At 42.1% G+C, this 15,269-nt stretch overlaps 1 protein-coding gene across 4 annotated transcripts in view; it reads left to right on the plus strand.

Moving 5' to 3' along the window:
* The window catches only part of CACNA2D3 (calcium voltage-gated channel auxiliary subunit alpha2delta 3), a 482,706-nt gene that overhangs the window by 379,401 nt on the left and 88,036 nt on the right, over positions 1–15,269 (plus strand). For all 4 annotated transcript variants that reach the window (XR_014522462.1, XR_014522463.1, XR_014522464.1 and 1 more), the window contains 7 exons: positions 2,509–2,576; positions 4,212–4,257; positions 4,403–4,500; positions 5,503–5,596; positions 7,599–7,694; positions 10,547–10,668; positions 11,265–11,345. Coding sequence is in view for 1 of the 4 variants with exons in the window: in XM_083489214.1 (XP_083345340.1) it covers positions 2,509–2,576; positions 4,212–4,257; positions 4,403–4,500; positions 5,503–5,596; positions 7,599–7,694; positions 10,547–10,668; positions 11,265–11,345 (605 nt within the window). In the remaining 3 variants the exon portion in view is untranslated. The remainder of the gene's footprint in view (positions 1–2,508; positions 2,577–4,211; positions 4,258–4,402; positions 4,501–5,502; positions 5,597–7,598; positions 7,695–10,546; positions 10,669–11,264; positions 11,346–15,269) is intronic.

The following is a 15,269-nucleotide window of genomic DNA, read 5'->3' on the forward strand; positions in this document are numbered from 1 at the left end:
TGCAAGCCTTGCGAGCTCATTAAAAGCTCATCAGGAGGGGCTGACAATAAAATACTCCTGGACAATGCTGCAAAGAGCAAGGGAAAAGGTTTCCGAATGTGCCTTTTTAGGTTTCATTCAGGGATGGGTAGTTTGTGAAAGGTAAACTCCCTGGCTGTGATCCGGACCTGCCATACAGGAAGTCCTCCGTTCTCTTCAGTGCTTGCACAGAGCTCTGGGAAAGGAATAGTACCATTTAAAGGATTGCACTAACAAATGCATCTCTGTGTGCACCATGGATCTGAATTGAGGAGGCTTGTTGAGCCACAGGCCATTCAAAGTATGATATTGTGTGTATGCAGCCTCTTCTGACCAGGTGTTAACTAGACTGAAGGGGCAACAAGGATACAGCAGGGCTCCAGAGCTGTGTGTTTAGCTCTTCCCCAAAATCCCACATGTTTTCTGAGCCCCTCATGGAGAACCCAGGAAGATAAAAGTTCTCTATTGTTTCCATGAATATGAAAGACTCCCCACTCCAGAAGCTCATTGCATGAGAGGTTGAGAGAATTTGTGTGGCTCCAGGGACAGGCCTTCATGCCAGTAACACCTGTAAAAGGCTCTGGGCTGCCTCAAGTAAGCAGGGAAGAGCTCAGTCCTAGCTGTGGCACCAGTGGGCCCCCAGTTCTTCTTCCTGCCCAATTGTGCAGTAAGCCCCTACTGCCTGCATATCAGCTGTGAGCCATAGGCATCAGACAGAGGAGAGCCAAGTGGCAAGGGAGCTGAGAGACAGCCTGTTGTAGCTCAGGCAAAGTTTTCTCATCCCAAATCGGAAGCCTTCTGGAGTTCTTCCTGTCCAGGAAGATCCAATAGCCAATCAGGGTAGGTAGTCCGGAGCCTGAAAATGCATTGCTACCCAGATGTTTTGGACTACAACTCCCATCATCCTATCCAGTCTGGGGCTGATGGGAGTTGGAGTAAAAACATATGGAAAGTGCAATACCTCAAGAGTGGCCTCTCCCCATAGGAACTGACCCGGACCCTGTGATCATCATCTGAGGCCCTTCATGTGCCTCCTCCACGAGAGTCCACAGGGCAACAACATGAGAACAGGCCTTTTCTGTGATGGTTTCTTGCTTGTGGAAGTTTCTCCCCAGGGAGCTTCATCTGACACCTTTGTTACATATGTTTAGGTGCTAGACAAAAGCATTCTTCTTCTCCCAGGCCTTTGGCTAATTAAACCACCTATGGCCTTTTAGATGGGGGAGGATTGTTTTTGTTTGTTAATATGTATTGTGCTGTATATTTTGTGCTCTTATATTGTAAACCGCCCTGTGACCCTCTGATGAAGGATGGTATGGAAATAATAATAATAATTTGGCGAAAGCTGTTGTAAACCATAGTTCTGGTAGCTCACTGCACCAGTGACTGGCACAGAAGCCTGAAGATTACCGGATTCTGGTAATGGCTCTTGGCATTTGTGGCATCCATGCCTCAGGTTGGCCCCTTGTCTTAACTCTGCTGTGGATCTGGATGCCCATCTACCTATGAGAGAGCAGTATAAGCAAAACAGAAGTGCAGTGCAATAGCACTATTTTGTAAAACTTTGTTTTCCAGATCCTTGCCTTTCTATTGTGGGTCTTATATTGATAAGAGATAGTAGTGTAGATGGTTTAAAGGGCAGAAAAGGAAACGTACTTTTATAGCATACATTTCTGTTGTACCAAAAAAGAGTCTTTGGAATTTCCTCTCCGAAGGCTTGTAGATTCTCAAACAAATTAGATACCTGACCACAGAGAATAGATTGCATCTCCAAGTGGGAACCATGTGGGCTTTATCCTATTGATCTCTTGCCAGGCCTCCAAGTCACCTGTACTGCAGTTTCATGAATGCTTTAGAAAATATATAATGCTATACATTATATAGTAGTAGTCCTCCATGTGTGACCGTGTTATATGGAGAAGATAAGCCCAATGCGGTATTATTTCCATCACATAAAATATTAACATGCCAAAATATGCAACAAAGAATTATGCCAAGTGGGTCATTATGACCCCCATTAACACATTCTTGTATTTCCTTGCACTCAGCAGCTCTACTGGCTCCCAAACTATCAGTAAGGGCAGTCCGTCCCCTTCCCCCCCATGCACACAGATGACTTTCATTTTTGAGCCTCCTTCTAGTGAGCCCATGGGCATGTTCAGATCTTGGCTGGAAAATGAAGCAGCTGGAAGAACCACTCTGACCTTGGTGGGGCTTGCATTTGAGCTTGCCAGAGAATGCACGGGTTACTGCACCCCTAAACACACAAATAGATACAGTCCATTGCTCCTGGCACAGTAAAAGTGAAATGGCACTGAAGTGGCTGGTTGAGCAATAAATGCAACCACCAAGGTTTTGGAAACAAGACTGAATTGTTTCTAGAGCACGGACTAAAAATGCCGGGAGAAATGGTATATATTTTTCTCTTGCGCTTTCCTAACTTTTTGTGTGGGACAGATTTCATGGCCTGCTTTTTGTTTATCTGCACAGTTTAGGTGTGGCTCTCTCTAGAGGACACGGCAAATATTTCTTCAGAGGAAACGTGACCATAGAAGAAGGTAGCATTTGCACAGCAAATCAGATTTCCTAGGCATTTGTTCAACTGTTGCATGATAATGGGGCTTAAGGCATGGAGGTCTCTCAAGCAGTTTTTCTACTTTATTTCCCAGTGACCTTGTGCATGTTTTGGACGTGTGTGTGTGTGTGTGCATGCACACATATCTAATTGGATGAAAGATATATGTGAGAGATTTATGGGGACAGTGCCCACAACAAAGATTCATTGTAACATAGAAAGCAGCAACATGGCTGCATCATTTTATCCCTCACTTTGTGGGCATCTTTGTTCTAGATTTGTGGTTTTAATTGATTAGGCCTATTAGGTGGATCAGACCACAGAGCTATGCAGCCACCTTGCTTGCCCAGCAGGACAACCCCCACCCTAACTGTGCCAATTTGTGTTTTTCATGGTCAAAGCATCATCACCAGAGTATCAGATCCCCTACTTTTACTATTTGAATTATACCCGTATGCCTGCTAACCACAGTTGTGGGACTCTTGAATGTTTTAGAGCCAAAACATATGAGAGAACCTGGGTCCTGCTGTTCAGACAATGATAGCTGAGGTTGAGATAGAGTTTTCATTCCCCTGTAGTTACTCTTGATAGATAGTTCCAGCCTAAACCACACATTTTGCATGCAGAATTTCCTTGGTTCAGTCCCTGGCATCTCCAGTTAAGAGGATCTGGATGCAGGTAATGTGAAGGACCTCTTTCTGAAACTGCCTGCCAGAGTGGACAGCATAGGTCTTCTATAAGGCAGCTTCCTATGTTCCTTTATAAACAATTACCCAAGCCTACATGGGTCATCTTCATTTTATTTTGTATTAAAAATTCTGTTTTGTCATCTCAGTCAGTAGAGCTTGAAACTCATAATCTCAGGGTCCTTTTCCATTCCTATCCTCAGCTACTTGCCTTTTTGACTATCTCTCATACCCACCTCCTATGCTTTTTTATGCTTGTGCGTCTTCATGAGTTTTGTTTTTTAAAAAACTTTTAAAAAATACAGACAGCAATAACAAAAGAGCATATGTAACCGTACCACAAGATCACTAAAGGAATAGAGAAACACACTGGGCTATTTCCCAACACTGCAGCTTCACTGGTGCAACCGGCTTCTGTGCATGCGATGGAACTTCCTTTTCCTTTCCTGTCCCCTCCAGTTCCCTGCGCACTCACAAAAGTATATATGGGTGGTGTACTAGGAGAGGAGAGGAAAAGGAAGTCCCGCCGCATGCATGGAATTCCACTCACTCAGCATTGGATACAACCCACTGATTACAATCCTTAGGATATCATGCTTGTGGGACAACTAGGGTAAAAGCGCCTGTTGTCTTAACATGCTTGAAGACCAGCTTGAAGTTTGTACAGGTGTCTTCCAGCTGTCTAACCTATGTGGTCCTGTATATATAATGATATTCAGTTCCCAAGGTTTAATCAAATGCATTCCCTTGGTTCTTGCGTATTTTTGAGTACTGATAGAAATACACTTAATTTAGATTAGTTATGGTATATAACCTAGCAGTCCCCTGCCTACCCCAAAGAAGGAAGAATGACTGTCATGAACTGTATACAGACACTGAACTGATGCTGATAAATTTCAGAAAATGACCCTTGTCACATATTCCGATTTCAGGATTGAATGATTTAGAACAGCCTGATGTATCTTTGGCAGATGAATGGTAAGTCTTCAATGAAGCATGCAGTTGATTTGTGTTGCCCTTTTTGTTCATGCGTGGTGTGCCTGACTCCTTCTGCAGAATGACAATGGGAGATCATGCTTACAAATATTTGTTGAAATTATTTTTAACCATGCTATGTTCTCAGGTCATATTGCAACACAGACTTGCATCCTGAGCACCGCCAAATGACTCAGCTGAAGGCTATTCAAAACTACCTCATGGGGAAAGAGCCATTGCTTCCTTGTGAGTTGTTGATTAATTTTGATAAGTATTGCCGGCGTTCCTCCAAACTGTGTTTGCCTTTTACAGAATAACACACCAGCTTCATTTTAATGCAATACACAGGAAATGGGCAGCGTACATCATTCCTAGGGGACTGAGCTTGCTTGAACCATCAAATCAGTAGCTGGTCTAGGCAAGCTTTTTTCTCTCAGCCTCAGTTCCCCCATCTGCGATATTGGGGTTATAATACTGACCTACCACTGAATAGATTATAACACAATAAAGATTCAGAAGCTCTTTGAACACTACGTAAATACTAAGTAGCCTTACTTCAGAAAATTCCATTTGTACTGGATGTTATACAACAAACTGCTGGGTGAAACCTTTGCTTGCATCACTAGAAATACATTGGCATGTATTACTGAGAAAACCAAGATGGATTTTGATGTTCAGACTGTTTGATTATCATACCTGTATGTGCTTTGGTAACAAAAACTCAGTTGAGCTGTGGTTGGGATGTGAGACAGTACTGTCTGCAGTACAACCTTACACATGCAACTGGGAATTTTCCATTGCTGGCCACAGAAAGCAAATGTTCCATGCGCTCATCTAATTGTGTCTTCTATAGTTGGCACTGGGACAGAATATAGGTGGTGGTGGATCGCAACCAGTATTGTGGAATGATGCTACCAAGCATGATAGTCCCTGGATGAAAAATAGTATGGACATATGGAACTCGTATAAGGATTAGTGCAAGGAATCCAGGAAATTTAGATTTTCATGTGCAAGAGAAAGATGCTAGCCATGGTATGTGAGATTTCCCTCCTCCCCATCTCATCTCAAATAGGTGAGATTTCCATCACTTGCGTACCTACAAGTTTTTCTGGGGCCAGAGTCCACAGTGAAGTATACAGTCTCTAACAACAGACATGTAGCATTCCTGCCAATATCTACTGACTCCAAGTTTACTGTCGTAAGAAGGCTGCACACATGCTCCTTATTAATGCTTTTAAAACTTTATAGGTGATAAAGAATTAATACAGGAAGTACTGTTTGATGCAGTGGTCAGCGCACCAATAGAAGCTTATTGGACCAGCCTTGCACTGAACAAATCAGAGTAAGTGAACAAAGCATTGCTTATGATTCTTTTAATAATGTCTTCACTCGGTTACATACATTTATTTTTCACCAACTCATTCATTGTTTTAAATATATGATGCACAGAAATAATTCTGCCCTCATAGACTCTTCCATTTGTATCAGTGGAAAGATTCAATTCATGTCTACATTCTAGATACCTCTACATGTCTACATACATCTTCTGTACTAGAGTAATGGGTGTTATATATTATTAAAATACTACTTCCAGAATAGTGACCTAAATCATAGATTTCCAATGTGGTGTGATCCAGGTATTGTTGAACTCCAGGAGCCATCAACCCAAACCCAATGGCCACGCTGGCTACCCCTGATCTAGACTGTCCTCCTGGCACAGACTTTGCTGTGCTGGCATCCTGAGAGTGCCACTACTCTCTCTTCTCAGGTGCTGCCACCAACCGTTGGCATTTTCTAAAACTGGGGCTGTGATTTGATTTCGCTTGGAGCCCTGGCATGTAGAGTTGCTAAGCTGAAACCCAGCTATTTCTCTTTTCCTTTAAACCCATTACTAAAACAAAAGATTGGGCAGCTGTGTAGCTATCCTCAGTCCTCTCATTCCCCCACAGTCATCCACTACCTGCTGTAATGAGCAAGTGAGCTGTACATCAGCTGAGGAGGGAGGCTGACAATAGAGCCTGCAGCAGAATGGATGAGAGAAATGAGGACTCTCTTGTCTTCCAAGTCAGCAGCCCATTAAAGGGCCATGGGAGGAATCTCTAGGCAGCCACCTGACAACCCTCATGGCGTCATTTGTTCTGGAGCGGCAAAATGAAATTGCATGGACAGCTTTTAATTTAATAATAATTTTTAAAAAAACAAGATTGACATGCAGTGCCCCTGCTGACTTGCTCTCAGAGTGTTTTGCATAAAATCAGTGCATTAAAGCCACATTTGAGGCCATTAAAAACCAATTTTGAAAAGGGAAACTAGGAAGGGAATATAGAAGATTCACTTAAGGGACCAATTGGGCATTGTCTGAAAGCACATGAAGAATAGTGGAGTGTCATTTCTTTTTTCCCCTTTTTTCTTTTTGAAGGGTAAGCAGAACAATGAAAAACAATATCCTGGCATGACTTTGCTAGTCCTTACTCCTAAGAATGCACAGGGTTGCAGCCTTGTCCATAGAGCATCAGATTAGAGCTGGGGAAATTTCTGAGATCCCCCCCCCCATTAACCCGTAGAAAAAGTTCACCTCTTATGATTTCCCAAGAATATTCTTCACCATTAAATTAAATGGTAGCAGCCCCCTTTTCTCTGCCACTAGACCTCAGAACAATTCTGGGTCCAGGGCATTGTGCAGGATGCAAAATGGTGGCCACAATGTCAACATAGTTGCTTCTGCCATCATGTCCAGTGCCATATATATATTAGAAATTTAGGTGAAAACAGAAGAGGCTGTGCGACAGCCACTGGTAATGGTGTGCCCCACAACCACCCCCTGACAAACCCTGCTAGGTAATTTCTTATTCCCCCACCTTGAAAAAGTGAGAGAAATGGTGCTCCCACCCATCAAAAAGTAGGGTGTGTTCTTGTTGTTGTTGTTATTTTGTACCTCACCCATCTGACTGGGTTGCCCCAGCCACTCTGGGCAGCTTCCAGCATATATAAAAACATAGTAAAACGTCCAACTTTAAAAAGCTTCCCTATACAGGGCTGCCTTCAGATGTATAGGATAATTCGGATAATTTCAAGCGGCCATTTGCACACAACTATAGGTTAGAGGAAGGGAGATTGTGCATCTGTGTTGACTGCTTAACAGTTTATCCTTTCAGTCCAACTCCCACTGATTAATTGGGGAAATATTTTAATTTCAGTTAAAGCTTAAGTTGATTGTTGTATTTATTAAAACTGATTAAAATTGCAGTCCTGGTTTGTGCTTGCACTTCTTGTGACCTCAGAATATCTGCATACCATTTACCGTCTGGAAATGTAATTCTTCCTTGTGTGTTGCTCTCCTTCAGAAATTCAGACAAGGGAGTGGAAGTTGCCTTCCTTGGAACTCGGACGGGTCTTTCTCGTGTCAATTTGTTTGTGGGGCCGGAACAGCTAACTAATCAGTAAGTAGTATATGGCAATGTAAGAAAGATGTACCAGAAGTAGAGAACCATACACATAATTTTATATAGTCCCTTCTTTCCCTTTCCTACCAGTTCTCTGCATATATAGTTCAGATTCCATGTGCCAAAACAAAGGATACTAAAGCTCTGCTGGGCCAAGTGTGAGCTTCAGTTGTTGATTTAGGAAGCCCTAAACAACTTGGAGCCTGGCTATATGAGGAGATGCCTTCACCTCTTTAGACCAGACTAGCCAGTATGATCTCAGAATGAGGTCTTCTTGGTTGCACTACAGTCTGCAAAAATGCATCTGGTAGCAACCAGGGAAGGCCTTCTCTGTTGCAATGCCGCGTCCCCCTGGAAATAAGGTGGGTGCCAACCTCATTGAGTTTTTGGCAAATCTTGAAAGCGCACTTGCTCACCTCAGCTGGGTTTCTTTGGGTGCAGGCATGGAGGTAAAACACCTTGTAGCACCCTGCTTGTGGTTAACGCTTAGCTGGAATGAAATATTCAACGCAGCAATAGAGAATTTAAAATAATAATTTATTTGTCAGACAAATAAATGAGAGGCACAGTGGTATATGGTTACCAAGCTCTGGCCTGGCCTCCTGCCATTATGGCCAGCACTTATATTCCCTCAGCCCAGGCCTCTTGCTCCTCCTTTGGCTGCCTCTGTCCAATCAGCCTGGTTGAATTTCCTATTGGCTGATTGCTATAACCAACCCTAAAAGATACACCCATATCCTCCTGTCCTTATATGGAACACAAAGAGCTATATATTGTTACATCTATAAATGACAAATAAGTAGTAATATATCTTACATGTGTCTCAACAAGGAATCTTAATTACCAGCTCACCTCTTGCCCTCCTTGCCCTATTGCCTTCTAAAACAAATGGTTAATCTTAAATTTTTATCTTAAACATATGTCAAGGATCTTGAGTTTCACATCAACATTGAAAGATCTCCTTCATTTGAAGGTTTCTAAACAAATGTCTGACAGCTATATATCAGGACTGCTTGGATGGCGTCTTCCTGTCTGGCAGGGGGGCTAGGCTGGTGGCTGACTTAATTCCAGGATAAATAAGAATCTAGCATTTCTTAAATCCTTTGCATAATTACATCTATGCCAATACACTTAATACACAACACAGGTAGCCTCTTAAAAAGAATAAGGCCTTTGTAAAGTAGAAAAAGGAACTCAGTTTAAAACAGTTTCAGAAGAAGCCTCTTCAGTTTACATCCCCCCCTTCAGCCAGCTGCTTTCCCCTTAGCTCTTCCCAACATTTATTGCCCTCTAACTTTCTCAGTTTAAGAAAGAAACAGCTTTAAAAGACTTCCCAAAAATGCTCTCCCAAAAATGCTCTCTTTCTGCCAGCTAGATGCTTCTCCATTTGGTCTTGGCCTTTTAACCTTAGAAAGAAGATCTGGCTCATTTTACTGGGAGGCACATTGGTATTATTTTACTATTTACTCATTCCTAATTATGTTCATCTCTGCCTTTTTTATCTTCTGTAACATGTAGGGTCAGTGTCCTGTTCTCAGCCAGTAATTTCAGCTTTTACGACTTTGAGAATTGTTTTCTGCTATCAATCAAGGGGGCCCCTTGTCTAAGAGGAAAACACTGTCAAGGTTCTCTAAGCAGCAGGTCTTGTGCCTGGCATGAAACTTTTGAAAATCTAAGCCCTCTTTAATATACAAGCCCTGATCAAACATTAATAAAATGCAGGCTTATGATTAGATGCCTCAACCTGGCCTTGAGAAATGTACCAGTTATTGAATTTATTATTTCATTTTCATTTATTGCAATGTGTTTTGTCTGTTGCATAGTCTTTTAGGCTCCTTGGGATTTCATTTGGAAGATGGTGTATAAATGTTTAAAAAGAAAATAAATTTGGAATTTAATTTGGGGTGCTTGTACATAACAGCTTGTTCATTCAATTTTCAAACTGTTTCATCCTGCCTCATCACATAAAGTATGCAGATCTGTTTTTAGCAGGTTTAATACAGCCCATATATCCCCAAAAGGCAATGGATATCTATCCCCACCTACTTTGAATCTCCCAAGAAAAATGGTTCCCTATTTGCACCCAATTCATCATGCATTGCTAGCTACAAAATAACATTTTAAGTGAGAATGCCCAGAATCTCAAGACTTACTTTAAAGCATACCTAAGAAGAAGAAACCTCACCACCCCCATTACACATTGAACTCTCATGTTTTTGAAAGCACATCCGTTTCTTTAGACAAAATGTTTTGCAAAATAAAATCACCCCCCCCCAAAAAAAAGCCCTGAAAAGCAATGGCTCATCATTGTTTCATGCACTCATTTTTTTTGTTTTTCTCAACACGCATGCTACTTTACTATTATTATTTGTTATTGTATTTATTTGTCGCTTCTTACACCAAAGGGTCTCAAAGCAACCTACACAATCAAAACTGAAATAACAAAAATACAAATACTGAAACCAAATATTGAAACATCAATAAAGTAAGGCCTAATGTGCTTTTCTGTTACGCTTCCTGGAAGATGTTCATTGCTTAGTTACTGGGGCTACCTACAAGCTGAGGAGGAGACAGGTTTTCCAGCTCCTGTGTCTTAGCAGCAGCTATGCTTATTCACTGCAGCATGGTTATATTAGGTGCATTCCACCTGGGAAGGTATTGTAAACGCAGTTGTAACCAGGTGCATGTGGGCCTGCCATCCTGGTATCGAGAGGGTAGCTTACATTATTCTAGAGTTACTTTCAGGAGAACTAAAGAAAGAAGGAAAGAAAGAAAACTTTTGTTTTTTAATGAGCTTAAGATGTAAAAACCAAAACAAGCAAACATATTATGTTTTCTTCTGTTTCAAGAGACTTCTTGACAGCTGGAGACAAGGAGAATATTTTCAATGCTGATCATTTCCCGCTTTGGTACAGAAGAGCTGCAGAACAGATACCAGGAAGCTTTGTCTACTCAATCCCTTTCAGCACAGGTTTGCCATTTAATTGTGCTTTGATTCAGAGCTAATTCATACACTCAAAACCACTTTGAGATACATGTGAAATGTGTGGTATAAAACCTTTAAGTAAATAAAAAGAAGGAAGGAAGGAAGGAATTGCACCCATCAATCCAGATTGGTACCCAATATTTCTGCTTACTTTACTTAAAACTACAGGCAGTTAAGATTTGCAGGATTTAATTTAATATTATGCTGTAATTTCAGAGTTTCTAATTTCACTGTGCACACAAAGAACTGTTGTTTAGCGTGAACACACAAACATACTGGCTTCCAGGGAGGCAGCCACAGTCCTTTGAGCCCCTCCCCAGTCCTCAGCACGACCTAGCAACTAAACTAATGTGTGGTTTAGCATGTCATCCGAATGTGGGGGTCATGGTTAATCTCTTCCCTGCTTAACCAAGGTTCTTGGTTACAGATTATGGTTTAGCAGGATAGAGCTTGACTACAATCTCCAGTTCAGATGACATGCAAAGCTTATTTTAATCTGCTACTGTGAAAACATACCACCAGTTGTTGAAAAATACATAGTTAGAATCTTAATTTGAATAACTGCTTCTTTTTTATTGTAGAAACTGCAAACAAAAGTAATGTGGTAACAGCAAGTACTGCCATTCAGCTTCTAGATGACAGAAAATCTCCAGTGGTAGCAGGTAAAAATTATTGCTCCTTTTCTATATCAATATTGTAAACAGGCTTTGCTTTCTTATGCTACTTAGACTTCCTATAAAAATTCTCACTTAAAGACTGTTTTGGAAGTAAGTTCAATGAAGTGCAACTTAATGACCTAATGTCTGGACCATCGCAGGCCTCCTTACCTTAAAATGCTTGATTCTGAATGCCCTGAAGACACGAAAATCCTTCATTATAAGTTGGAAGGGGTTTGATTTGCATTAACAAGGCAGTATTTACCGAAATTTCAGTATGGCAAATCTGAAATCACAAACCTTTCTTATTATAAATTTTAATTAACATAGGTGGACCCTTATTAGTCTTACTTGTGTATGAAGTTAGCTGCAAATGTATATATTGAGAATAACAATATATACAACTGGCTAAACAGGAACATCAATGGACAACAGTACTTCAGAAGCAGCACTGGAGTTCACCAGTGTTTTCTACAAGCTATTTCATACTCAGTGCCCTAACTTCCTGATGTTGTTGCCATCAGCCCCAGCCAGCATGGCCAAGAGTCAGGGTTGATGGGCACTTATTTCTAATGTGTTTTTTTTCCTCCCTTAATTTATTGACCACCCTTCATCCAAGGATCAAAGGGCGGTTTACGGGATCAAAAAACAAAAACACATAATAACAAACAAAACAATGCCTCCCCACAACAGGCAGTTTTTAGGCCATAGATGGTTTAATTAGCCAAAGGCCTGGGAGAAGAGAAATGTTTTTGCCTGGTGCCTAAAGATATGTCATGAAGTCACCAGGTGAGCTTCTCTGGGGAGAACATTGCACAGCGGGGAGCTACTGCAGAAAAGACCCATTCTCATGTTGCCATCCTCTTACCTCCCATGGAGGGGGCACACAAAGAAGGGCCTCAGATGATGATAGTAGTTGCACCCGCCCTGTGAAACAGCCTCCCATCAGATGTCAAGGAAATAAACCACTATCTGATTTTTAGAAGACATCTGAAGGCAGCCCTGTACAGGGAAGTTTTTCATGTTTGATGTCTTACTGTGTTTTAATTTGTTGGAAGCCGCCCAGCGTGATTGGGGCAACCCAGCCAGATGGGTGGCATATAAATATATTATTAGTATAACTACTACTATTACTATTACTATTACTATTACTGTTGCAGGGTCTGGGTTGGTTCATACGGGGGGAGGTGGTTCTTGAGGTATTACAGTATTTAGACATTTAAGGTTTGAATTGGGCTCAGAAACGGATTGGCAGCCAGTGCAGGCAGGCCAGGTTGGGTTTGATATGCCCAAACCATCTTGACCCGGTGAACAGCTTGGCTGCTGAATTCTGCACCAGCTGAAGTTTCTGAACTGTCTTCAGAGGCAGCCCTGTATGTTGCAGTAATCTAACCTAGAGATTACTAGAGCACAGAAAGCAGAAGTTAAGCTATCCCTGCCCAGGTAGCTGCGTAGCTGAGCCAGCAGCCGAAGTTGGTGGAAGGAGGTGCAGTCCAGCCATAGCTGAAGAGCACCAAGCCGGCTGGATCTGGGATACTCCTTATGTAATGATACGAATGTGAATAGTGAAAAAGTACCGTATTTTTCGCTCTATAACACGCAGATTTTTTCTCCTAAAAAGGAAGGGGAAATGTCTGTGCGTGTTATGCAGCGAATGTGTGGTCCCTGTAGCCGAAAAATAAGGCAAAAATCAAACCGCGCTTCAGGGAGAAGGGAGCTCCGTGAGAAAGCTGTTGCTTTCCTGCATTCTGCCTCAGGGTCTCTCTGCCCACCCTGCTCTGTTTCGTTGCTGTGTTTGCTCAAACGGAACAAAGAGCAGGGAAAGCCCCTCCCCTCCAGGCAAGTAGAGAGGAAAGCAGAGCGTCCGAACAAAGAGCAGGGAAAGCCCCTCCCCTCCAGGCAAGTAGAGGGGAAAGCAGAGCGTCCCTCGCTCTATCCTGTCCCTGCTCCGGAGGGAACAATGTTTGTGAAGGGAAGAGAGATTACAGGTTCGGCTTAAAATTCTGATTTGACTTCCTGCTTTTTGTTTTTGGAGACACACAGCATTCAAATATGCTTTCTTCCATTTAAAAGGATGAAATCCTTAAACAGTGGCTGGCTTGTGTGGGTGGGTGGGGGGAAACTTTTGCCTTCCTTTCCTCACGTTATAGCCCTCTCCTGCATTCTTAGCCTTCTGTGTTTTTCCTTCCCTCCCCACTTAAAATGTGGTTACAAAGCATGGATCCACATGGATCCTCAGGATCTTTGCATTGGGTCACCCCAAATTCACCATCAGAGCACACAGCATGTCCATGGCTACAGCCTGTCCCCCCCCCAAAAAAATCACACACCCATTGTTGCCTGGGGCTGCAATGGTGCAAAAACGTGGTTACAAAGCATGGATCCACAGGGATCCTCAGGATCTTTGCATTGGGTCAGCCAAAATTCACCATCAGAGCACATAGCATGTCCATGGCTACAGCCTGTCCCCCCCAAAAAAAATCACGCACCCACTGTTGCCTGGGGCTGCAATGGTGCAAAAACGTGGTTACAAAGCATGGATCCACAGGGATTCTCAGGATTTTTGCATTGGGTCACCCCAAATTCACCATCAGAGCACATAGCATGTCCATGGCTACAGCCTGCCCCCCCCCCAAAATCACGCACCCACTGTTGCCTGGGGCTGCAATGGTGCAAAAACGTGGTTACAAAGCATGGATCCACAGGGATTCTCAGGATTTTTGCATTGGGTCACCCCAAATTCACCATCAGATCACATGTCTGTGGCCACAGCATGAATCACAAAAATGATACGTCCACTGTTTCATTCAGAATATTTTTTCCCTTGTTTTCCTCCTCTAAAAACGATGTGCGTGTTATGGTCAGGTGCGTGTTATAGAGCGAAAAATACGGTATCTTTAAATTGTGGTGTGAAAAGCAGTATTTTCAGTCAAACCATTCTGAAATACATCTTTGCTATGCACAAACCTTTCACTCCCCCACAGCAGTCTTATTCTTCGCTTCTTATGGTGTTCTCCCCTCCACATTGTAAAATTATCAGTCACTGTGTAGTGAAATCCATGCAAATATGAAAGAATCCTTTCCCGTCTACAGGTTGAGATGAGTTATCTGGGCTGCTTAAAGAAAGAGAACTTGAACTTTCAAGAGTGGGACTGGGCTACCATATTATCCTGGTGTGGGTGCACATCTTTAAGTTGGCCTGCGTCAGTCAGGTACAACAATCCACCCTCCCAACCAACTTCCAGAGTACTGGATTTCCTGGTTGCTGTTCAAGGCAAAGTAGGCGTTTGGGGTACACAAAAAGCACAGACTTCGTATATGAGCTGGCGTGTGCATAGAAAGAGGGCCTGAGGCTGAAATGTTACTGGGGGCAGAGTCAATAGTTGAATAACCAAATTAGAACTTGGTTCACGTAAAACTACAATGTAAATTGTAGCAATGTTTTCGTTTTGTAATGAATAGTGCCAGAACAGTAATGCTGCATTTTATTTATATCCAATATAGCCACGTTCTTCCCTGTGTGCCTTTCCCTGCTGTTTTGTTGCTGTTGATTCTTATGTTCAGTTCACTGCATTCCCACAACACTTTAAAATCACAAAAAGAGTACAGTAGTGCACATTCTAATCATAATGTACAGATTTTTTCAAGCAGTTTTGCCTGATATAAATATTTTTGCAAGCTGTTTCTGCTAACATAATGCATTTGTGTCTTGTTTTCATACATGAATGCTTTTGGGGGTGAAGAACTGCATCGCAAAATTCAGAGTAGTGTGAATTTTAAAGATAGCTGTTCAAGGAAGTGTGGATTAGTTTGTATTAAAATACAAAATGAACAGAACTTTCCTCTAACCTTACTGGTGAATAATATTTGAGTATAAGGTACTGTTGATGATAATGATATCCAAAATGTTAAAAAATGGTATGTGAAACT

The sequence above is a fragment of the Podarcis liolepis genome, assembly GCF_965112155.1.
Source record: "Podarcis liolepis genome assembly, chromosome: 2".
Lineage (NCBI taxonomy): Eukaryota > Metazoa > Chordata > Lepidosauria > Squamata > Lacertidae > Podarcis > Podarcis liolepis.